Raw genomic sequence first — 25,711 nt, 5'->3', positions numbered from 1 at the left:
GCTTCAGCTTTACATCTTTGAGGAAAAGGGGAGGGGCTTCCTTCCAACATGATGCATTTGATTTGCTGACGGAACCTAATAAAGAAAGCAATTATTTGACAGTGAGGAGGAGAAGAAATGAGATAACTTTATAAAAGGAGTGGATGCTGTAGGTTTGATAACATTGGTAACAGGGGTGTTGTGCCCTTCGTATCAACCTCTGTTCGAGATCTGCTTCAGAAAATATCAATAGAGTTGGATACTAAAGGGAAGGCCTTGGTTATTAATGTTTTACCATGGATAGGTGGGTTTGGGTGTAGTATTTAGCACTGTCGCTTTGCACCTCCAGGGTCCAGGTTTGATTCCCGTCTCTGTGTGCATGGAGTTTGCATGTTCTCCCCGTGCTTGGTTGGTTTCCTCTGGGTACTCCGGTTTCTTCCCACAGTCCAAAGACATGCAGATTAGATTAACTGGTGTTCCCAAATTGCCCGTAGTGTGTGTGTGTGTGTGTGTGCCCTGCGATGGATTGGCACCCTGTCCAGGGTGTACCTCGCCTTGTCTCCTGGGATAGGCTCCAGGTCCCCACCGACCCTGAATACAGGATAAAGTGAGTGAGGTGGGTTTGGATAAAATCCCCAACCAAGCGAATATAACTGAATTTACTCAATATCCCATCGAATCGGAATGTACCAGCTGTTTCATGGGTTGGTAGCAGAGCCTTTTACACCTCCTTATCTAAGACAAATGATCGACTTATATCCCGCTCGGTCATGTCTGTATAAGCATTCATTTCAGTGGGCTGATACAGTGTGAGGCAACATGAGCCTTGCTCAGATTCTCGCTCAGTAGCACTAGATTCGAGAAGACAAGTTTTTAAGCTTGATGAATCTGATGCTCTTGTGTGACTCTGTCTCTTCTGTGCTCCGTCCTCCCTTGTTTCTCATTCCATGCTCCCTCCTTACCTCAGTGGGAGTGCAAATCCCTCTCTTTGGAGCAGCGTGTAGAAGAGTATGGGGGCTTAGATCTGACATCCCGTCTGGATTCCGTGGCTCTCTTTGTCTCTTGTTTCTAATCCATGCGGTAGGGTCTTTTCCCTTGTTCCGTCTCTTTCAGTGGGAAATGAAGTGAAGGGGAGGGACTGATTATTTCTTTTTCATCATCCCTCTGTTAACTCGGGTTCTGCTCTTTATCAGTTCCCAGGATTTTCTTTGGGAAGAGAAAGTCAGGTGGACAGATGCTTTGCTAGGAGGTCTTTAAGGTACTTTTCTTTCGCAGTGTTGATCGAATGTCCTGTGACGTCCTGTCTCTAGATAAAGCAAGAGGTCCGGGCTTATGAGGCTGACGTTCAGCATCTTGCAAATAAGGAAGTGCTACGCTAAGTAGGATGTACTTTCTAGACCTGCATAAAAGGGAATCTTTCTAGTCTGTATGAGTAAGTCTACGACTGTGTTCACATAACCAGCCTGAAGTGATTCATTTCCAGTTTTTACACTAACGTGACACAGATCTGATTTTTTAAGGCTGTCTGAGTGATATAAATCTGAAACACGGTCATGTGACCCGAATGAGAATGGCCAGATTGAAATTCTTCCAGATTCCTTGCCTCTGCGCGTGTCATGTTCAGAGTTCTCGCTGATGTCACTCCACACCGGCCGCGCTATCAACAGCTGCTAAAACAGCTAAAGCGTGCCGTCTAACCGCTTGTCATCCTCCAGAGCAAAATCCAAAGCATATTTTGGTTAAAACCTCATCTATTATTCGAAGTGAATAAGCGCTCGCACAAACTCCTGATGTGTTTTTACACAGATGGAGCGAATAAAAACATATCAATGTGCCCATGCGTGCCGTTGCAGGGGACAGGCGCGTTCACATTAGTCACATTAAAGTCACTTATAGTTATGAATGTCACTCATCACACGTGACTTGTAATGTGAATATAACCTATATTATGGAAAAACATGTCCTGACTTACATATACAGTACCAGTCAAAAGTTTGGACACCAGTTTGGATTTATTTTCTACATTCTACAAGTGTTGTTTTAAGACACAGAGGTCAGTTGTTCTGTAATAGTTCTTGCAAGAACAGTATTGTCAAGTGCATTAGCAAAACCCATCAAGCACCATGATGAAACTGGCTCTCATGAAGACCTTCCCAGGAGAGCAGAACCAAAACTTTCCTCTGCTGCAGTGGAGTTTATTTAAAGTTACCAGCTTCAAAAATCACCAATTAACAACCAGAACCTCAGATTAGAACCGCTATGAATGTTTTACAGGGCATACTGTAGGTAGCAGACACATCTCAATATCAACTGTTTAAAGGAGATTATTGCATATTGTGGATGCATTTAGCATGGTTTTCCAATGTAGGAAGAAATAAAAATCAGGAAATTGATGGAATTCGAAGCTTTGTGTAAACATTTAACTGGTAGTTTACGTATCATAATATTCTTGAATTGAAACAGGACAGCACCTAGCAATATTAATCTTGGTGAACTTGATGTTCCATGATGTCCAGCATGAATTAATCAGGCTCATGCATGGTTTGTTCCAATGGTGCAGGACACACACACTTGACAGCATCAGTTTGGAATGTCATGCCATTAATATGATAGGAATAAAGTATTACACTTGTTTTTCTACTTCTCCTATGTTTGTGTGTAGGTTATATGAGTGCCTGTGTTTATGCATTTGCCCTTTGTGTATATGTGTGTGTGTGTGTGTGTGCGTGTGTGTGTGTGCTGTAGGCTTCATCAGCATGCAATAGGAGGTGTGTTGTTTGTGAAGGGCTGGGGGGATTAGAGAGACTTTACTGTCACTGTCCCCAGGAGAGCCAGCTGAGAGCACACTCTGACATGAGCATACAGGAGCCAGATTAGAGCCTAAACACACACGCACGCACACACACACACACACACACACACACACACACACACGCACACACAAACATGCACGCAAATTCTTGAAGTTATTATGATGCCATGCACACCTCAGTGCATAACTAACCCTCTTACACCTTCTACCTCACTTGTGTCAGATGCTGTAGTTTCTGTTTCTTATCAGTGCACTACAATATATATTTACCGGTCAACACACCTACTGTAGATATCGCAATATTGCACTAACAGTTATAGTGCAGGTTGAATCAGCAGATTCAACAACATACATGTATACACACTAAACATGCTTCTTACACAAAACAATGCACACAGACGCCAGATTGGCGCTAACCATTCCCAAATGCAAGAGGATAAACAAAGATTGGAGAAAAATTCTGAAATCCCGCTTGCATGCATTAACTCTCTTCCCTCACACACCCAGTCCTGCGCTTCTGAGATGCGCAGATTCCGTGCTGCTGCATTCCCCCACCCCGAGTGTGGTCCCAGATGCCCCAGTGATTGGCCCAGCATTGCACAGCAGACTGTGGTATTAGAAAGGAGGGGGAGTGTGCCAGGGGAGCGAAAAAGAAAGAGAGAGAGTGGGAAAGACAAAAAGAAAGACAGTGAGTGGGGGAGCATAAAGATGACCTTAAAGTATCCATCCTTTACTGTGAGGAGCGCTGTCTTGCCTCAGACCCCCAGCAGCTATTCTTTCTATCTGATATTATCATTGTCTCTTTCCTTCTTTCTTCTATTTTTTTTTCCACTTCTTCCCCCAGTGTTTGTACAGCTGTGGGTAAGGATCAGGTTACAGTACGGGTGGCGCTGGCACTTCCTCTTTGGTGCCAGGATGGTGTGTGTGTGTGGATTTATGTGTAAATGTGTGTTTGGATGGTATTACCATCGTGCTTGTGCATGATACAATGATAATTATATCACCTACCATGTTTACTGACATGTACAGCCATGTACCGTATCAGTAGCTGAAATATCAATTTCTGTGCAATCGATTAAAGGTGGATGATTAGATCAGATAGATGGGTTGAATAGAAGAAACAAGAAACTGCAAAGCGTAAACGTGTCTCTCCTCAGGCAATCTCAAGACGCCTTTCATAAACCTCTTCTTACATAAAACTTCACCAATTGAAGAATAAATGTTTTTTTGGGGGGGGGGGTTGTGGATCAAATTTAAGTCCATCGTGAGCGAATTGTAACTATTGCAACTTGGCGTGAAATGGCACACAAAGTCGTGGTTCAGTACGTACCCTAGGTTTTACAGTTCAGTACTTTGTCAGCACAGAGAAGTTTAAAAAGCTCGGGTTTGTTTGTATGGATTATGCATGCTCTCTCCGTGCTTGGTTCCCTCTCATAATCCAAAGACATGCGAATTGGCTAATTGGCGAGTGTATGTGTACAACCCTGTGGCACCCTGTCCGGGGTGTACCCCACCTCATGGCCTTGGGATAGGCCCCAGGCCCCACGCGACCCTCCACACAGGATAAAGCGGTATAGATAATGAGTGACTGAGAGTGAGTGAGCATGTTGCTACTAAAACTTCCCACTTTGTCTGTTGAACATGACTGAATCAGAAATTACGCACTTCTGTTTTAGAATTAGAACTTAGGATGTAACGCTGAAATATATTTATTATAAACGTCTGCATCTAAATTTTCATACCTGTACCAATTCCCTACATCTCTGCAGTGATATTTGAGTTCTTTGCCACAAGTCGCCAACGACATGGAGTCTAGAGTCAGTAGAGAAAATCCCCCAGCACTAGTTATAGCTCCAGTATAGAGTGTATTCACTCAGATCACAACGTACACTGAACTGAACATCCTGTACTGGAAAGTACAAATTCGAACTTATTCAAACTAAAGTTAAACTATCATCTTGGTGCAATCGTAAGCTTGTGATTTAGGAATTCGACCGTGACGTAAGAGTAAGAACATAAAAAACGTGTTTATCTGCAAATAACACATGAGAATGATCAGAGGATAAACTTCAAATCCACCGTGACCTTGAAGCAATAAGCTACCTGTTACACTCAGACAAGACTTACCGCCAAGCTTTTTGTTGCTATGGTAACAATCTTACTGTATGCCACATGCATTTGACTTAGATCGCAAGTACGTATCTGTGTGTGTGTGTGTGTGTGTACAGTACGTATGTGCAAAGTGCTAAGTTTATATCACTCGCTAGAAAAGAACTCCTCTAAGTAAACATGAATGAGTTTACAAGACACTGACATTGCTTAATGCTCATCAAAAAGATCCACATTGAAGTGTGTCAGTGAAAGTCACATAACACATGGATGCACACTTTCTTTATCATTCTTTCTTTCTCTATTACAGGTTGGGTCGTCTTTTCATTTTCAGTTTCCTCTGTTTTTCGATTTTGGTGTGTAAGTTACTGATACAGAGTTTTTGTTGTTGACAAGGAAACAAATGTGTGCAGTTAGTCGGAGTTTGTGGCCTGGTAGTTGCCACAGGGTGCTTGAGGGATATTTGTGGAATTCAAGGCAGGAAGTTCAAGGGAGATGCATTAAAGGCATCTTAAAAGTCAAAGTCTCTCTCTCTCTCCCGCTCTCTCTCTCTTTCTCTCTGGTTTATTAAATCATTCCCTGCTGTAATGGGTTGCAGCTGGTGAGAGAGAGCGTGCATTGCTCTAACACACATGGAACATACTCCCACTATCTAATCACCCTGTTTGTACCCAACACTCCTAATAGGAGGAAGAGAATGTAGGGAGGGGGTGAGTATTTTACTGTCATTAAGAGGTGAACCAGTTAGAATTTATCTCATTAAGGTGTCTGTGTGTGCGTGTGTGCGTGTGTGTGTGTGTGTGTGTGTGTGTGTGTGTGTGTATTTTATATGCATAATATTGTCTTCTTCATTTGCTAGATTACACGGTGTACAGATGGAAAGCCATTCCTCAGACAGAGGACTCTGAGAGAATTTGTTTACTAAGTGGCACACAATGTTCATACATGCGCACACACACACACACACACACAGACACAGACAGGCATGACAAACAGACAGGAGCATCCACACAAAAGTTTGCACGAACCGCGAATGCATTACAACTCTAAACATTTGCAGCATACTCAGTATGCATCTCACACACACCCAGACTCGCACACTCTCTCACAATGGGACTACGAATGCCTTTGCCACCACAGACACATCAGTGTGAGGCAGGCGGGTCGGCAGGCCCCCGGGAAGCCGCAGCGTTGCTGTTTGATGTTGGCAGCTGATTAATGAGATGTGAGGAGTGAGCGTTTGACGGGTGCTCTCTGGGCGCCTGTTTGAGGACCCCTCCGCGCGGTGTGTGTGCGCGTGCGTGCCTGTTTGTATGTGTGTTTGAGTGCATGATGTGGGTGGGTGTGTATCGAGGATGGAGTTAGCCCCCACTGGTTACCCTTGAACACTCTGTGGAGGCAGCCCAAGCTCCAGCGGCTCATCGGGGTGCTGTCACAATTAAAGCAGCGCAGCAGAGCTTCTGCAGGAGAGAGAGCCTCACCACACGCTAGCTCCCTCCAGAGAGAGAGAGAGAGAAAGAGAGAGAGAGAGAGATGGGGAGGATAAGAAGAGATTAGGGTTGGATGACAGAGCATTGACAGAGAGAGACGTGGACAGATTGCGGACCAAGAAAGAATAAGAAACAAGTAAAAGGGCAAGAGAGAGCAAAAACAAAAAAGAACTACAAACCTGCGAGTGTTGATCATTAGATGCCATCAAGACGCAGGCGGCTGGACCGTACTTCTTCCAGTTAACATATTCAGCACTTTTCATTTCTGTTAGATGGGTCCGGAGGACTCGAGATTTTGCCTCCGTACAGCTCTGATTAATGTCTCTGATTGGCTAATCACCCAAGCAAATCAGTGCAGGAAAAGAGAAACGGATGTGAGCAAAGCGAGACAAACAACATACACAGGGGCTCATTTTTCAACTTTCCTTGCGTGTCGCCTCACTATCTCTCAGTTCATGAGCTGCATATCTGTTTCACCACACCTTGGCGTAGATGGCCCAAATCACTGGAACTACTAGTATGTACTAGTACTGCAAGTATGTACACATTTTTTTTTTAAATTAATGTATTAGTCTTAATGGTGGATGTTGAGGCGCTGCTCAAAAATCTTCCACAGATATATTCTTGGGTTACGATCTGGAGATTACAAAGGCATAGAACAGGATTAACAGGAGGCGAAGTTATCCTGGACAACACCCATCAGGATCGTAACGTCATTCAGAATAGCTCTCTCTAAGGTTACAAGTGGTCATACCCCATTCAAGGGCACAACAACAGCATAACAGGTCCACTAGTTTAGCAGTAAACTCTTTAACCTTAGAATACACGCTTCAAAAAAGCATGCATGCATGCATCTGGGTCACAAACTCACATGTGACCATTTTAACTTGAGTCGAGGTTAGTATCCAGGTAAGTGACGCACTTTTTCCACACACTTCTCCTGGAAGACATCCTCGTTTTCATGTTTCCAGTTTTCCTTTTTTGAAGATGAATACAGACTGCTGCCACCTCCTGGCACGATGAGTATGTCACGGCGCTTAGAGGAGACGAGTGAAGGAGACGTGACTGCAAGAGGATACAGTGGTGAGATGAAAAGACAGAGAGAGACGAGAGTGGGGAGGGCAGGATGGTAGAAGGAAGGTAGAAGGAGGAGTGAAAGACTCTGAGTCTGAGGTCAGGAGCAGGTGAGGAGGATGAGACGAAGCTTCCTAAGCAGAGCTTGTGTGTGTGTGTGTGCACAGAGTTTACTGTGCCTTCCTTTACTGCAGTTGTTAGCTGTCTGACGTAGCAGTGGCAAGTCTCTCACTGGGAGCAGCTCTTTAATTAGCTCCTGATGAGGACCTTCAGGAAAAAGAAGCAGGTGATTGGACTTCTTATCCAAATGATTACCATTAAGACCTTGGGCATAGCCGAGCTCGGCACTGGCTCCCCTGTGCCGCAGCATCCCTGATATGCATTTTCCCGTGTGTTTGAGTGTGTGTGCATTTAGGATTTTTGTTGTTCTGTATGGAGACTGTGTGTTTATGCCGGTAACCTTGGTTTTGTGCCTACCCTAACCCTTTAAATCTTATTAAATATATTGAAATATTTTATTATTAGAGATAACTCTAATGGTTTTCTTTAAAACACTGTTTTCAAGTAATATGTACTTGTATAAGAATTAAAAGAATGATAGGATTCTGTGTGTGTGTGTGTGTGTGTGTGTGTGTGTGTGTGTGTTTATCCTTTGTTTGACTGCTGAGGGTGTCCAGGTGTGTTTTAGCTTGCTGAGCATGGAAGCCCACATCTGGATCAGGCCAATGGCTCTCCATCCAGATGTGTTCTCACTCTAAAGAAGACCCTTTTTTATTTTTTTTTTACAATGGAGCAAAGGGGGATCAGCTGCCTGTCAGGTGTTCGCATATACACAAACAGATGTTATTGTGATGAGAGAGAAAGAGAACGAGAGAGAGAGAGAGGGAAGACAAAAGGGAAAAAAACAACAATAGTGTTAGGCGAGTCGAGAGCTCAGACGTGATGGTAGGAGAGGAAACGAGGCATACGGACAAAGTGCATCCGCGCTTGGCCCCGAATTGTCTCCTCCATCTGTCCTGTGTGTATGCGAGCATCTGGGCATGTGTGTGTTGGCGTATGTGTATTGTACGTATTTCGGCCCAATTTATTGCACAGCACAAATTGTGAAATTAAACACACCACTGATCCTGAGCTTATTAAGCATGTCAGATATTTTTTGTATAAAAAAAAAACATGGAGAGAATAAAACTGATCTCAGATCAGAATAAAGAATCTCATTCCATATTTGCAGTGTGAGAGGGAAATAAAAATAAAGTTTGGTAAGTATTATTAAAGTATTGGGGACTAAAGCCGCATTCTTACTCCGTATCCTCGGACCGGACCATACGTTTCTCTCTGTATCTGGATTGCAGCCTTTTAAGGTTTTGATGGCATGTATTTACTGTATACTTGGAGCACAATTTTTCTTTCTAGTTACTGTAGCCAGATTGAAAAGCAATTTGCCGTATTGTAGATAATATGCTTATAATAATATATCTTTTCACTTGATCTGGAGTGACATGTGGAAGTGCTCTGTAGTCTCCAAAACACACAGATCAGCTAATGTCTAAGAATAGCACAACCCTCAAATCTGGTTAGAGATAGATTCATTACATGTGGAACAAACAGATGTTTTAATAGTTCAGAGCAGATCGAATTTTTTACATCAGTGCAAAGTAAAGAGGTGAGTCATAGCAAGTGAGTCAGTCACTTGGACAGCTACAGGGAGTTTATTCCAGGGTTTAGATGCATGTCCATGTGTTTTAAGAGACACTTTAGGATTTGCTCTAAAATGCACCACATCAAAATACAGTAGGTGCTAGATCTGTATTATATATGTCAGTATATAAAGTATAGGAAATATTCTCATTGTATATACTGTTTTGCAAAAAGAAGGGGACAAATTATCAGCCTGCACAAGCAACGTAGAAAACAGCTAAAGAGACTCGTGAAATTACTGGAATATGGTTAAAACTGTCCAATACATTATTTAAACCCTGGAAGGATAGTGCTGAGCCATTAGCTTCATGGTAGAAATGTGGTCAGATAAAAATCATGACTTGAGATCACTTAAATGCTTGGTGAAGTTGCATCGTAAAAAAAATGGACAGTGGAAATCAAAGCTTTTTATTTTATTATTTCAATTATTTTTATTATTATTGGAAATAAGAGTGTGACAAGAACTCACAGTATTGGGAATAAACAGCTGTGCAGGCATAAGAAAACCACTAGTTAATTAAATCAGAACAAAAAGGACTCCGTTTGCTAGGAAGCATAAAGTTTGGACGTTTGGAGGAATGAAAAAAGGTCATGTTTCAGGTCATGCCTATTCCAGAGCGATTTGTGCATCAATGTAAGAAGGGAAGCACATGAAGCGATGAACCCATCATGCATAGTGCCCTCTGTACAAGCCTCCGGAGACAGTGGGATGATCTGGGGTTGCTTCAGTTGTTCAGGTCTAGGCTCAGTAATGTACAGTAATATGGCAATGGAATTAAGTCACCTGACTACCTGGATGTACTGAATGACCAGTTGTTTTTTTCCCTTCCCTCATGGCATAGGCATGTTATAAAAGAGTGGTTCTGGGAGTAGAAGAAATCATTTTCACACATGAACTGGGCACCACATTGCGCATTGTAATCAAATAAAATCTTCGAGTAGGGCTCTTTTTTTGGCCAGCCAGTGTACTGTAGTTCATGACTTCTGAGAAAAACATCAAGAAAGTTGGTGTTTCATATCTAGACAAAACTTTGTTTGATTAAATGCTCCTGAGAATCATGTACTGTATGTCCTGCTCCCAGGACTGTGTTACTCCACAGTTATAGCTCATTAGCAGCAACCATGGGGCGACTTCGGCGTGTTTTGGCCGTGCACACTGTTCCCTTTTCTCTTTATTCCCTTTTGAGCGTATTTATTTTCAAGAGGGAGGAGAATCAGGTTGTAGTTATGTGACAGACACTTTTCAGAGGTGTTTTACAAACCTGAGGCTCTTCAGTGCTGGAATATGACACTTCTTGCAGACTGGGTGAAAATATGATTTTTGCCTTTATACACCATCGGGGCTTCAACATCAGTTAGAACGAGTAACAGGCTTGGGTTAATCTCTTCACCATTCTCCATATTTATTAAGCTCAGGTGTGTTTGGATGTGGCGGGACGTGCGACAGATCTCAAGCGCTGAACGTCAGACATACAGTACGGAATCAAATAACAGCCAAGAAACCGTCTCATTTGGATTTGAAATCCTAAACGCATCTTGGGCACATTGAGGCTTGATGTATAATCCATATCCAGATATAATTCTAATTCTCAAGATGCATGATAAAACCAGATGTAAACAAAAACAAGCTTACTCTTCCCTTGAGTAAGTAAGGACAAATGTATTAACTCACAAGCACGCACACACACAGGCAGGTAATCTAACGGTTTTAAGACTGCATTTAGACTTTTTACTCTGAGGTTGAACATTCTCCTACACATTTGTCCTCCTGGAGACAGGACAAGCGATAATAAAGAAAAGACAGCAATAAAATTCAAATGAAAAGTGTCCTCTAAACAGAAGTGCTGATGCTCTGGCTTTGTTGCGAATGCATGCGCATTAATATTGATTTTTGTAACTCGGGTATGGCTTCCTCAGGGGGAGGTTTGGTGTCACTCCCTCAGGGGGGAAGCTTCTCTGAACGTGCCAACTTTGTCATCTTTAATAATCCCATTGTCTGACACACTGATCTTAATATTAGTCTGTTTTGGTGGTGGTGGTGACCTAAAAGAGATTTTGTGAAGCGGAGAGAGAGAGAGTCAGGAGGAGCTAAAAAGAGAAGAAAATTGTAAGAACGGAGAGGGAATATTTGAAAGGGTCATCTGTGTTCTCTTTTCACCATGTCATTATATTAAGTGCACTTAAATCTGGCTGGCAAACACTTGAGTGCTTTTATTGCTCTTAGATTCTTCTTAGAAATTTATTTATTTATTTACTTAATTATTTGAGAATTTCAGGTCTGTCCACACTACAGAGAGTCACATATGCAAAATTTACACTGTACCTAAAATCATTAAGCTACATACAGTAAATTTATTAGGGGTAAGAATCTCCAGGGATCAGTCGATATGATATCATCACAATACCTAGATGCTGATTTGATTTATATTGTGAATTTGGTAGTATTGCGATTTTATAAATACTAGGATTCAATATAATTTTTTTACTAGTTTTTTAGCTTTTTTTTATGCAATTCTAAACAAACTTAGCAAATAATTCACTCCTACCACACAGAATGCTGTGAATAGTGTAGAGCACCACCTTTAGAATTACAAAGAAACAGCAACATTTTACCATAAATGAAAAAAAAACATAAAAAATTTAAAACCTTAATACAGTAAATACTGTACATAAATTGCCACACAAAAGAATCATGATACGTCACTGTCAATCTTTTCCTGCATCTCTAATATTTATGGGTGTGTTTGTAATTATAAAGCTTCTGATGTCTTTGGGGTGGGCTATAAATAAACATTAAAGCATCGAAAGGGGTCAGGAGCTGGTGTATGGTAGGTGATGTCAGCTCAGAAACCCCAGACATGTGGGTCAAGGTATGATGAAAGATTTGTCTTTAGAGGAAGTGAAATGCAGACTCGCCTAGACGAGGATAGGGTCTCTTCTCTTTCTGTCTTTCCCTATTCCCTAATCTGCAGATAGAAACCCGTTCCATTAAGTGACATCAAAGGCAGCGCCCTACACAGGGAATAACGGAGACATCAGAGACAGAGGCCCAGCTCACTTTGTAAAGAGGCTTAGCATATGACAGTTGTCTCCACAATGCAAAATGAGCGTAGTACTTATCAGGAAGATTTGGGCTTTTTTTTTTTTTTTTGTCCTTAAATGTATATTGCATTATTCCGTTTCTGACTTAGAAAATGCACAAATTATGTATTGCAAGGTGAGTTTTAATAACGACTAGTGATGTCATCAAATACAAATACACCATTAAAACCGAAGAGATAATTTGTTCTAAATGCAAAGAAAAACAGATGTAATATTGAGGGGTTTTTAAAGGTCAACGGGTTATTCGGTTGAGACTAGAGGTGTGCATTCCCGCAGGACGCAACAAAAACATTGTGCGAGCTGGAGGATTTAATTTTCATGCAGGAGCAAGCGAAAGGTCACACATAAAGCTTGCTGGACAAACAAGACCAACGCCGAGTGGTCCGTAGGAGCTGCCTGGGCCAGGTCTTAGGGGTTTAAATCAAGGCTAGTTGGGAAATAAAAGTAACTAAATCTGTTTGGAAATATTGCAGGCAGGTATAAAGAAAACAAATAATGACTCAGCGTGCGAGGATGAAAGCAGTCCCGTGCACTAAACGGTTGTTAAACGTGAACGCGAGCGATGAGGAATCGTGAGTGCCAGAATTCCCCAACCATACAGTCAGTGCTGCCATCACTATTTTTATGTTCTCCGGTGTTTCTATATTTAATTCTAAAAAGGAAAAAGACTAGAATAAAAATCTCTCTGGGTTCAAATCTGAAATCAGGAATGAAGATATGGAGCACAGGTTTGAAGAGCAGAAATAGATACAGTACCAGTCAAACATGTAACACCTTTTGATTCAATGTTTTTTTGTTTAGTGGTTTGTTTTCTATATTCTAGAACGATACTGGGGATTTCAAAACTGAAATAACACACGGAATTATACAATTAACAACATCAACAGTCGATTATTTATGGGCAAATATGAGTTGTTACATTAAACTGTACATTTATAAAGTTGACCATAAGGTGCATTGTTGGCATATGTGGGCATGTAACGCTGTGGAGCATGGGCATCCAGAGGCAGGCCACAGCTGCATGTGGGGTAGGGGCGGGGACAGTTCAAACCCAGCAAGGTCACTCCTAGTGACTCATAATGCCACTTTAGTGCTAGAATAACCCTGACACAACACGCAGACACACACCACTCAATCGTTCTCTGACTCTTTTATCTCTCTCATCCTCCTTTATATTCTCTATTAAACCCGCAACGCTTTTTTTCTCTTCCACTGTGTACCTATTCAGCTCTCTCTCTCTCTCTCTGTCTCTCTCTGTCTCTCTGGAGGTACAGATGGACACATTTGCAGGTTAACTTGAACAGCTGGAGGTGCATTATTAGCATCCTGCTGCTTCCTCACATTTCCTTGGGTTTTTTTTCTCCAGGCTTCCTTTGCAGGCAGATAATTCACAACCATGAGCAAAGACATAGTTGGTGTCCTGGTAGAAAGGAGCTGCAGGGACACAAAAAGGGGGACAAAAAAAAGAGAACAGGCAGCATGCAGGCACAGTTGACAGAAGAGTGGACCGAGTTGCAATTTGCATTTCTGTGCAAAAAAAACCCACACAAAATATACAACAGATGTAATTATGTGCATTTGTGCATCGCATGTGAGTTTGCATCAAGGGGAGGACAGACGTGAAGTCCTAGGAGTCCAGCGTGTCCTCATGGGCCAAGACGACAATAAACTATTGTTGTGGAATTGCTTTCGAGCTGCATTTGGGAGCTTGTGCATGGGTAAAAAAAAAAAGCCCCACAATGCACCCAGGGGCATATGATTAGGCACATATGTGCGTACACACATATATACAGTACAAATGAGCTCACACACACATAGAGTACATATTGTAAATGTTTGCCAGTTTTTATGCGTATGCTGTCGCTTTTAGAGTGCCTTGGGTGTTTTTGTCGATTGTCGTTTTACTGATGTTTAACGCAGCTGTGCCCTCTGGCAGGAAAGCAGTCTATCACACTCTCTAAAGGTTCTGCATTAGATAGTATTGCGTTCAGACAGTTTTGTGTGTGTGCGTGGGTGAGAGCCAGTCCAAAAGACATGCTGCTCGGGCCACACCGAGCACCAGTCCTCAAATTCGATAAGACCCCGTACAGACCAGGCCTGGCCAGCAACCCTGGCCCAAACACAGCTGACCGTGGACTAGCGCTGTAATTACCCTCTCTACTGCAATTAACAATCTGGGGTTGTGTGTGTGTGTGTGTGTGAGAGAGAGAAAGAGAGAGAGAGAGAGAGAGAGGGACGAACAGATTGGCAGCATCAAAATTTCGAGGTTGGCAATGGAGTATCGTGATGATGGCGGAAAGTTTAAGAAGGAAACTAGCAGAGCTCATCCGTGTGTTTAACATCTCGATGCTGCTGTACGATGACAAATATGCGTGCCAGAATCGTTAATGGCTAACAGGTTGCCATGGAAACCTTACTGATATGCATGCGCCATCTAGTGGATACGGCTTTTAGCAAAGGTACGCAGGAGAGTTATGTGAGTGGAGTGCAATGTATGTGCACTTATGTGCCCCAGCACACATTTTTTCAAATGACACTTCATTAATACTCCAGAACTTTTCATACACTGGGAAAGCTAGAGAAACTAGAGAAACACGAGGCTTGAATTACTACCACACAAAGAAAGAACACATGGTGCTGTTGCGATGGCAGCCAAGACATTTTACGGTGTGTCACATTCATTTATCATTTTGAGGCGAGGAATACCCTGGATAAGGTGCCAGTCCTTCGCAGGGCATACACACACATTCACACACTAAGGTCAAATTAGGAACACTGATTAGCCTACATGTCTTTGGACCGTGGGAGGAAACCGGATTACCCGGAGAAAACCCACCAAGTACATGCACACCCATCCCAGGCAGGAATCGAACCCTCGATTCTCCCTGCAGTCCACAGCGCTAACCCCTATCAGTTCATCATAAGCATTAGTTGACTGATAGGGAAGAGTGTACTTTTGTGTGTATGCCTGAAAGAGATATGTAGCAGCAGAGGAGGAAGTGCTGTTTAGAAGGCATTGCATGGACTCACTGATTGGACATTTTATTGCAGTAATGCAAATTATGTTATAAACTAAGACTGGGCGTGTGTAGAGGCTGTGAGTGTGTGCAAGTGCAAAATCGGTAACATTTCACTGGCCATCAAAAAGAGTAGTAGGCTAATACCACAGCCCTGCATTTTTTGACCATCGCGGTTTGCACGGTCGCCGCAAGGTCAGTGTGTTGTATCGATGCCCAGCACTGAGTCTGCCCGCTCTGCTCCAGCCCTGCCTTTGGCTGATTTCTTCACTGCTTTGATTGCAGTGGGCTGCGGGCCACTGCCCGCCTCACAGTGTGCCATCTCTTTATCAGCCCACTTATCTATGTGTGTGTGTGTGTGTGTGTATATGTGTATGTGTAAATGTAAATGAGACTGCCTCTACTAGCACTAGATGGCCAGCAGGCAGCTTCAGCCAGACCATTCGACTTCCTGGAAACCAGGACCCAGAGATGTGTGCGGATTGGTGAAATACTAAAAAGTAGGGAGGAGTTACTATAATAGTACTGAGGGGACCTGATTTGTAAAGGGGAAAAAAATGCACCCTGTAAGTGGCTTTTTATGGGCAGATGAATAAAAACGTGAGGAGGATGAGTGTTATTTTGGCGGAGTATTCGTGCTGCAGGAGCTCCTGCAGTGCTTTATGGGTAATGAAGTTCCCTGGAGAAGAACACTACAGCGTAGCAGGGTTTTAAACAGAGAGGTGAAAAGTAATTGCTTTGTTAAATCACCGAGGGTCTCGTGTTATACAGGACATCTAACCGATGAAGATTCACATCTGTGTACATAACCAGCCGCAGATGGTGCGACTCTTGTTCTTCGCTCAAAATTAGACATCCAAGAAATTTTTCCAATGCACGCGGCTTGGAGAGGTCAGAATAGTTAAAGAGGGGGAAAAAAAAGAGGGTTCAGCGTGTGCCTTGGAAGGAGACTTTGTTTGTTTGCTTGTTTGCATGAAGGTCGGTTTTCTGCATGTTGGAGGGATCCAGCATCCCACTGTTATGTAATCTGATAGGAGATTCCAAGCTGGTCAGCTCCATATGCCGTCCGCTGCTGCCAAAACTATCCGGAGCCGGAGACTCCATCCCGTTTTGAAGCCAGAAAGAGAGAGAGAGAGAGAAAGAGAGCTTGAGGGAACAAACAAGAGAGGGCATTTCAGAAACATTTGCTGCAGATAATGGGAAACGTGCGAATTAGACCCCGCAGCCAGGAGGGATGGAGAGAAGGGGAGATAGTGTGAGACAGGGAGGGTGAGTTAGCAAATTTACCTCTCATCTTAAAGCCAGTGTGTGTTTTTTTTGTTTTGTTTTGTTAAGTCACTGAGGGCAACATATCTGATACCCACGTATGTATATGTAGCAGGACTCTAGCTGGGTCTAGTCTCTATGAGGAAAACTTGGGTATTACAAAGATGGTGTAGATTGACTCACGTTGCGGCGTTGCATGTTGTGCATGTGTGTGCATGTGTGTGTGTGTCCTGGGATTGTCTCAGCACTGCAGTACTCTGTGTATTTATGTGTAAGTGCTCAGAAAGACAGGAAGAGGGAGTGAGAAGAAATCAGTAGCTCCTGAGACCCTTCCAGCTCTGCAGTAGTGTGTGTCTATCCGTGTGAGTGTGTGTGCGTGTACACTCCCACTTTGGCCCACATTGCCACCCCCACCGGCATGGGTCAAGCTCAGCACGCCGCCGCTTCTCCCTGCTCTCCCTCTCTGAGTTGCCATGGCAACACACCTTGAGCTCGCCCCCTAGAGAAGCCCGGTTGCCTCCACCCCTTCTTTCGCCCTGGCCCCCATCTCTCCTCTACCCTTCCCTCCCTCTCGTTGCTCTCCCACTCTCTCTCGCTCGCCATCCGGTCCATCAATCTGGGGCCGGAGCTGCAGGCCTTAGGGCAGGGGCGAGAGGGGCCGAGCCCAGCGGGAACCGCTGCTCCCATCCTCACAGCTCATTTATGTGCCAGAGCATGCTACAGGGGGTGGTAGGAGGAGAGCGAAAGAAACATGGGGAGGGAGAGGGAGCAGGAAAGGAAGTGGAGAGAGATGGACAGGAAGAGGAACATAGTGTAGAGGAAGAGGAGAGTAAAGGACAAGAGGCAGGAGATGAGGACAGGAGCTCAGCACAGACCGTGCCTGTCTCTGGGGAAGCGTGCAGGCCAGAGCTCCACCTGGCTCCCTCTGGTCAATTAGCTGGAAGCACATTGGCCAAGGATTAGCAGCAGCCACTGCAGTGTTTGTGCACGGCGGAGACATGCACAGTTGGTGGAATGATACACGAACGTTGTCTTTTTCCTCATGTTACCGCTTATAATCTGTCCGCTGTGAGCGTGTTTACATACACTCCTAATAATACACACTGATTTAATGTAAAATATCTGATTGAAGAGAAGCTAATAAAGGGTTCAAGACTTTTTCCGACCCACGATAGATGTGTGACAGCAGCACGTAAAGGGGCGTTTAAGTCAAACCAGGACTTTTGATTGTGCAGAATAACAGTAAAAGAGTAAAAACACCCTTTATTCCTTTAAATAATTTCCTGTTACACTAATGCACTTATCCCAGTATTGCAATAGTGCCTGGATACCATCAAAGTGCAAAGCTTTCTCAGTACGCCGGAGCCATGATATCCTGCTTTACACCTGAAACACTGGCCTCCCAGGTCTCGCTTCCATTCACAAAAAAATTCATCAGTCCCAGTTTGACTTGAATTCCCGTCATAACGTTCAGCCATAAAGGATGCCCAACTAAATACCCTATGGAAAATTACACTTTCATTTCACACTTTCCTTTTGTTACGATGAATTTATTGGCAGGTTGCAATCCCGACTGTAGAGCAAAGTGCACTTCAATAAATCATTTCAACAAATCAAGTACTCGACACAGAAAACGAGTGAGCACTCAAATTCCTCGGGAAAGGCAGTGTAATTAAAAAAAAATTCAATTACTGAAAGAATCAGGTGGACCTAGAGTTTGCCAGTGTATGTAAATGTGTTAATTAAAGTCTTACCATGTAAGATGTCATTGATAAACATCACTGACATCACTTATAGAGTTTTTAATTTACTGTATATATTCTATATGTTTTTCACTCAAGATTCAAGATTCAAGATTCAAATAACTTTATTAATCCCAGAGGGAAATTGCACTCCTCTGCCTGTGTCATCTTTAACAGTATTCTCTCTAGTTCTCTTTGATAATGCTGGAAGATTAAAGACGGTTTTAAAGAGTGTTTAAGGCATTTAGCATTTTCCCACTGTTTCCTTAATCGAGCGGCACCGTCTGCACCCCGCCAGCATCACACCACCACAGGACTCCTCTGACTCTGATTAGCTGATCAATCCATCAATCAGTTCAGCTCGCCATCACCGATGCCTTTACCTGCACTGAATCTCCTGTTTAGCAGAGGCCGTAATTGAATATGGTGTGCTTCCAGGCAGGCATTCTACTTGCACACACCTGGAACGCTCTCTCCACCTGCCTCCAAGGGAGAGAAAAAGAGAGACTATGAAATTTTTTGCCGTTTCTTTTGACGTGATTGCGCTTTAGCTAGCAACATTTTGGCAGACTCTCCCTGTGTCCTCCATTAGGCTTCTCTTGTCTTCTTATGATGTGATTCATTTCCCACATGCGTTGTGTGTGGGGGTGTGTGTAGGTGTGTGTGTGTGTGTGTGTGTGTGCGCGTGTGTGTGTTTGGTCTTTAGCTATAGGATGGCTCCCTTCAGTACACTGTAGTCTTTCTCCCAAAGCAGAGCATGTCATCTCCACTGATCAAATACCCTATCTGACACCATGGGGTTGGTTGATGGTAACAAGCAATCCCTACATGTGTCACACACAATCACACACATACACACATAAACACACACGCTCACAAACACAGTGGAGTGGAGAGCTTAGTGTTAGAGCAGAGGCTAAAAAACAGATGATGGAGCATGTTGCACACTTGCTGATCAAACCACAACAGGGCTCACAGAGAGGAACATGTTTTGTCTCTCTCTTTCTCTCTCTCTCTCTCTCTCTCTCTCTCACAAACACACACGCGCACAAACACACACACGCAGGCCCCCTAGCTACCATTACTTTTGGCTGGACAGCCCAATTATCCCTTTGTTTTCTGCTTTCTTTAGCAGAATTCCTTTCCTCTCCCCATATCCCTCTCATTTCCCCAATGTTTCGCTTTGGTGTCGCTGCTCTCTCTTTCCACTCTTGCCTTTCTCTTTCTCTCTATCTCATTTAAAGCCTCTTATCCTGCTATAAAACAACATCCAAAAAATCCTCTGAATGCTGTACTGCCGTTGATTCCAAACCCCTTTTAGGAAAGGGAAACGTCTTCGAATCCAGTGTCTTTGAGGAGACACACCAAACCTTTGTCCTTGCCAGTCTATCTTTAAAATTTTTATTTTTTTTAAACCCACACCTAGATAGGCTAACCTGCTTTCCCACCCCTCCCTGTCCTTTCAGACAGGATTAGAGCTCCCCTACTCAGGCCTTTGAGACAGCGCTTAGATTAGAATCATCGGAGGTCGTGTTTTTCGGACAGGAGTTTGGGAGGTCTGGGGGATGGCAGAGGTGGTTGATTGAAGAGTTTATTAACCCCAGACACCCCTGGAGCTGGCTAGATTTTGTTATGGCTTCTGTGCCACCCCATATCTTCATGAAGGGAGGAGGGAGTCAGCGCGGGGGGTCTGGAGATGGGCAGGGCGATGCGGCGTGGCTGGCAGGAGGGCAGCGCTCAGGTCTGTGTGGCGTGTGGGTGATAAGAAGGGAGCGGAGGCACCCAACTAGGACCCAACGCCCACCTTTCATCTGTCCTACTCTGGTTGGAGGCAGGGGGCCACTGATGTCACTCTGGCCAGCTTAAAATAGAGCTGCAGGCAGGGGGGAGGGCACGGCGCCCATGGTGCTGGGGGGTGGCAGGCAATTACCGGTCGGGAAAAAGACAGCTCTGGGCAAGGGAGGACAGGAGAGGGAGGAGGAGGGATGGTGGGGATGGAATGGAATGGTCAGTCTGCACAGAGCAGAGTAAAGAGAGCAGTGATGAAAACACTAATTTCATCAATAACCATAAAACCACCCCATTCTACATTATTTGTAAAATACCCAGATTATAGAGGTGTTTGTACTGTATGTGTGCGTGTGTGTTATTATGTACCCATTTCTTCTTTCCTCTCTTTCTTCTCTTTACCTCTTTTACTCTGTCTCGGCCTGACCCCACTGCTGCGCGTGTAACCTGTTGTATCATGTGCTCTTCTGTTGCAGAGGAAGGCATCAATCACGAGTGCAAGCTGTGTAACCAGATGTTTGACTCTCCAGCCAAGCTCTTATGCCACCTGATCGAGCACAGCTTTGAGGGCATGGGCGGCACCTTCAAGTGCCCCGTCTGCTTCACAGGTAAGGGGGACTTGCCCGTGGGGTCGAGGGCGTAGGGTCAGGGGCAGAGAAGGCATGTGTGAGTGGGACGTCTGCACACACATACACATGTTCAGATATTACAAGGCGATCACTTACAGTGTCTGCCCACTCACTGATACATGTGTGTAATTGCACTCATTCGTGTAGGTTAATGACGCATGATTGCATGCATTTGCTCAGGTTTTGCGTGTATGGAAATGCAGACGTACTCTATTACATGCTCTCTTGCACATGCCCTAATTGTGAGCAATTAAACAGATGAGTTTGTTTTTAACCTACTCTTAATAATTGCACTCATTTTTTGTATTCTCTCTGCTGGCTGCTTCTTCTGTATTTGTGTCTTTTTGCCTGGCTGATTAATTGAACTGAATTAACACGATATCCATATGCGGCTGGGTGAATGAGCAAGAAAACAGGTGTGAAGTCACCTTAAACTTTATTTGCGTACCATAAAACACCTTCTGTAGAAGTCCATGCTCAGTTACACCTGATTTGTGTCAGCAACATAAAAAACCCATATTTTATTAAGTTAGGAAGACAGGAATATTCTGTAATAAACAGTTCCAGACTTTTGTGCAAATAAATGTATGTAAAAGCAAGTATAGAGAATTAACTGCTAGCTGAATAGACAGGGCTTTATTTTATAACAAGTGCTAATTTTATCTAAAGGCAAGAATAAGGTGTAAAACTTTATCTTGGCCTTGACACCCCACTTTCACCATTGTGTTTTTAGCTTTTCATATATACCTAGCATGCTAGCAATGAAATAATTAAGATTTAGCTTACCTAGACTGCTAAAAAAAAAAAAAAAAAAACTCCTACCTAAAGAACAAGCATATGATGGACTAAATTTAAGATGTCAGAATCAATTTAGAAAGTAAGTGTTTTTTTAACAATTTCATCCCTTTCACCACAACACCGCTAGCTGCAGCTAAAATGCCGAGTCATGGCTAAGATAGAGTGGCTAGAAGAATCAGCCTGTTTTGGAATTTCTAGTCTGGCTCAGACTTCAGGATTGACTATAATCTATGAGAAATGAAAAATAAATAAATAATATGACTGCACTTTACCGTTCAGCCTATATTTCTCTGTGGACATAATTCAGAAAGAAAATATTATGACAGGATCTTATGCGGAAGCAGAGGAATAATAAAGGTGTAATAAAGGTCAGTGTGGAGGAGTCCGGGTGTCCTGGGCAGTTCGGATCTCCTGATGCACTCACAGTAAAGTTAATGAGTTCTGACCTCCCTGTTGAGATGTCTGGTGGGACTGGAAGCCTCCTGGGCAAGAACACGGCGCTCTGGCTACCCTGGCTTAGCCTGCTGGAGATGTGAGAAGCGTGGAGCAAGAAGAAGCTAAAAAGATTCAAAGCGTAATGGTGATATTTATAATACAGGTTTGACATGGCTGCCGTTAATCAGATATCAGAATTTAAGAATTGTAAGTGTAAATCTTCAGGAAGGCTGACATTAAACAGATGAATCTGTATAATATAAAGAATTATGCTTTATGAGCAACCAATACACTTATCAGTATATGTAAATGAGCTACTATTAAGCGACATCCCGCTACAGAACAGCAGAGCTGAGCAACAAGTAAAGGGAGGGTATCTTCTTACTGTAAATAAGGTAACAATAGGGGACAAATGTGTTTGGATTATTTAAGCCCTAGTAATACAGAAATGTCACAAAAAACAGGTAGTGTTTGTACATGAACACTGGAAATGCATCTGAATGTCAAAAAAATACTTTAAAGCATATTTATAGTCCCCCCCCCCTTTAAGAAATACTATATATCATACTTTTTAAATTTCAGGTCACTAGTGTTACACTATCAACCCCAATATAACATAATGTTGAAGATTAAAGCAACACACAAACTAAACCTTATACACCAAGTATAAATATGCTATCAAAAGTAAAAGATGACAGATAATGATCTTCAAACTAAAATAAATATATATAATAACCATATATTAATATAAGAAAATATATTTTATACAGTTTAGCCAAAGAGGATATTTATGACGATCTAGAAAACACCTAAGAGCTACACTTTAAATAAAGCTATATATAAATGGCAATATAGTCACACTGTTAAAGAAAATGCCATGCACCATAATAGACATGGTTACAGTTTTGCCTTGCTGTCTTTATCTACATGACCTCTGACCTGTGAATTTCTCAACCTTTTTTTGTGAACTAAAAAGGGTCTTTGTGGTAGAATCTCTTGTTTTTTTCCCCTATCAGTAAACTTTTCAAAGGGTAAGAGAATGGCGTAGCGGTGTAAGAAGGGACAATAACTGGTTTGGGAGGCAGGAGAACGCTTCCTGTGTTGCTCGTCCTAGCTTTTTGAGGCTCCCTGTTAGCAGCCCACATTTATACTGATAGCAGGTTAAAAGGTTTAACATTAGTCTCAAGGCTTAAAGGTCTTTAAGGTAAGCTGGTTACATATGTGTGTGTGTTTAGCAGAGGTCAGAGTATAAAGGGCAGCTTTATAGAGAAGTGATGTAATCCGCTCAGCTTCTCCAGGGCAGAGCCCCCGATATATACGTGTGCTTTAAGCTAAACAGCTATATGTGTGTGAGTGTGTGCATGTGAGTTAGGTGTAATGTTCATGGACACTTGAAAGTCACTTTGAACTGCTTGTCAGGTGACGTTTGGGAATCAGAAATCATTATTTGAGCTTGTCAGCATCACTGCCTGGTGTTACAGGCCTGACTATACAGCCGCAGTCCTCTATGTCCTGCCTTATTTTTCTCTCTATCTTTTCAGTGGTCGCCACTGATCTGTTAAATACTCTTGAATTCCTTCTGCTTTTTTATCAGAGTTATTTTTTTCTTAAACAGTGAGTCATTGTTTGTTTTTCCATTTCAACTCTCCCTGGTGTGTCATGTTGTCCAACAAATTGTCCTGCTCATTATTGTCCTCGTGATCTCTCCTTTCTCATTTTGTTTCCAGCTACCTACATCCCTCCACACACATACACACACATGCGCACACACACAAACGCATACTCGTACATATAGTAGGTATGCAGGCCTTTTTTAAGTTTAACTTTATTCCTGTGTGGTTTATGAATAAGTAAGCGAACTGCTTTCTCCTCCAGGGATTTTTTAATAATTCATGTTTTTCTACACGCACATTGCAAGTTAAGTTTACTGAAATGGGAAAAAAAAAAAAAGAAAGAAACACAGGAACAGAAGTGAAAATTCTAGGGAAAGGGGTGGGGGATGATTTATTGATAAATATCACAAGTCCTTAAGGGCAAAGAAGAGTCTACCTACAGTTTCCATCCCTCCACTCATTTCTTAATATCATCCCTCTTTCTCACACAGCTCTTTTTTCCTCCCCCCTTGTGTCTCCTTGCGTCATTTCCATGAGTTTTTGCGTTCTCTTCCACTAAAGGTAGAAGTCTGTGGCGTTGTCTCCTATGATTTGCGCTTGTCCGCCAACTCAATCACTGTCTGACATCACTTTTCCCTAAGAGCACAACCGAAAGCTTTTAGACAATCATCTGATTCTTTTCTTTCCTTTGTTCATTCTCTCTAGTGTTCGTCCAGGCCAATAAGCTGCAACAGCACATATTCGCCGTGCACGGGCAGGAAGACAAGATCTACGATTGCTCGCAGTGTCCGCAGAAGTTCTTCTTCCAAACTGAGCTGCAGGTTAGTTACGATCTCCTCGATAAACTTTACCTTTCTGAAAATTAAGGGAACATTTTTAATAAGCAGCTTATTTGCAAGTGCAGTTCACATGTAAATGTGTGGGTGAAGGGAGATGCAAATGTGAGACAAGTTAAGAGTAATACTTAAAGGTGAAGAAGGTGGATTTTCAAGGCAGCAACAGGTCCAGCACTGTGCAAATGAGTCAGATGCTGTTGCCTCAATAATAAAGCATCAAATAAGTTTAGCAGTTTTATAATGAAAAAAAAAACATTGTTTAACCATACTCTATGAAGTGACTGAAAAGTCATTCATAACACAGCCCTGAGTGAGTCACTCATCTCTACTTATCAGTACGTAGTGATCATTTTGCACTTTAATCATTACACTGATCCAGCATGCTATTGTTATCTATAAAGCAGCAGTATGCATTAACATCCTTAATGTTCTTACACCGCAGTCACAGATTCAATACATACTGTAGACCCTGTTCATTACAGTACAGCAAAGACTGTGTGTGTGTGTGTGTGTGTGTAGCGGGAGTAGGCTGTCATGGTGTAGAGCACATCCTAGACAGACAGCTCAATGCCCAACAGGTTTACGCTCAGGTGCACAGAGCAAGTGTTCAGTGTGGATTGTTGACAGGTCATCAGAAATGGGCTTGAGTTATTGTAACGTTATTCATGAGTTTTACAACGCTCCTTTCCAGATGAATCTCTCTCTCTTTCTCTCTCTCTCTCTCTCTCCTTCTGTCTTCCTCTATGTGTCACAGAGGTTTTGTCTCTGTCTCTTGAATGCGGTCATGCTGAGCCTAAAACACACACCCAGTCTCTCTATACACACACATAACAGGAAGACTTGTACATTTTATGGCTATCACACACCCTAGGTGTCCCTTGTTACACTTTTAAGTACTTACATACCTCATACATGCACCTCCTTTATCTTGTCTCGTTCAGAGCTATGTCAGTGAAACAAGTTCAAGCCAAAAGTATGATTGAAATGTTGATAAAAAGGCAGTGGAAAAAGTGATTCCTGTAGTGGTGCTCATCTCCTGGCTCTCACCAACAAAGTGCTCGTCACCAAAGCTATATAGGGAAAGATCTAATACATTTGTTAATAATAATAATAATAATAATAATAATAATAATAGTTCTAAAATCAGTGGTACAATCAGCTAGATGTCAAAACTTTATCTCTCCCAGTGGTTCTCAGAATAGAATCCTGGGACAACCGCATCCCTCCCCCCCACCCCAGGAATCTGTGAAGCATAGCCAAGCGTTCATGATTTTTTAAAATTTAATTACAGTGATGGCCTCACTAAGCTAACCTTATTACATT

At 42.8% G+C, this 25,711-nt stretch overlaps 1 protein-coding gene across 3 annotated transcripts in view; it reads left to right on the top strand.

The window, feature by feature from the left end:
• The window catches only part of znf423 (zinc finger protein 423), a 155,600-nt gene that overhangs the window by 114,340 nt on the left and 15,549 nt on the right, over nucleotides 1–25,711 (top strand). For all 3 annotated transcript variants that reach the window (XM_053500257.1, XM_053500255.1, XM_053500256.1), the window contains 2 exons: nucleotides 20,554–20,685; nucleotides 24,258–24,373. In XM_053500257.1, coding sequence (XP_053356232.1) covers nucleotides 20,554–20,685; nucleotides 24,258–24,373 — 248 coding nt within the window. The remainder of the gene's footprint in view (nucleotides 1–20,553; nucleotides 20,686–24,257; nucleotides 24,374–25,711) is intronic.

The sequence above is a fragment of the Clarias gariepinus genome, chromosome 7 (genome assembly GCF_024256425.1).
Source record: "Clarias gariepinus isolate MV-2021 ecotype Netherlands chromosome 7, CGAR_prim_01v2, whole genome shotgun sequence".
In the NCBI taxonomy this organism is placed as follows: domain Eukaryota; kingdom Metazoa; phylum Chordata; class Actinopteri; order Siluriformes; family Clariidae; genus Clarias; species Clarias gariepinus.
This window is presented reverse-complemented; position numbering and strand designations above follow the sequence as displayed.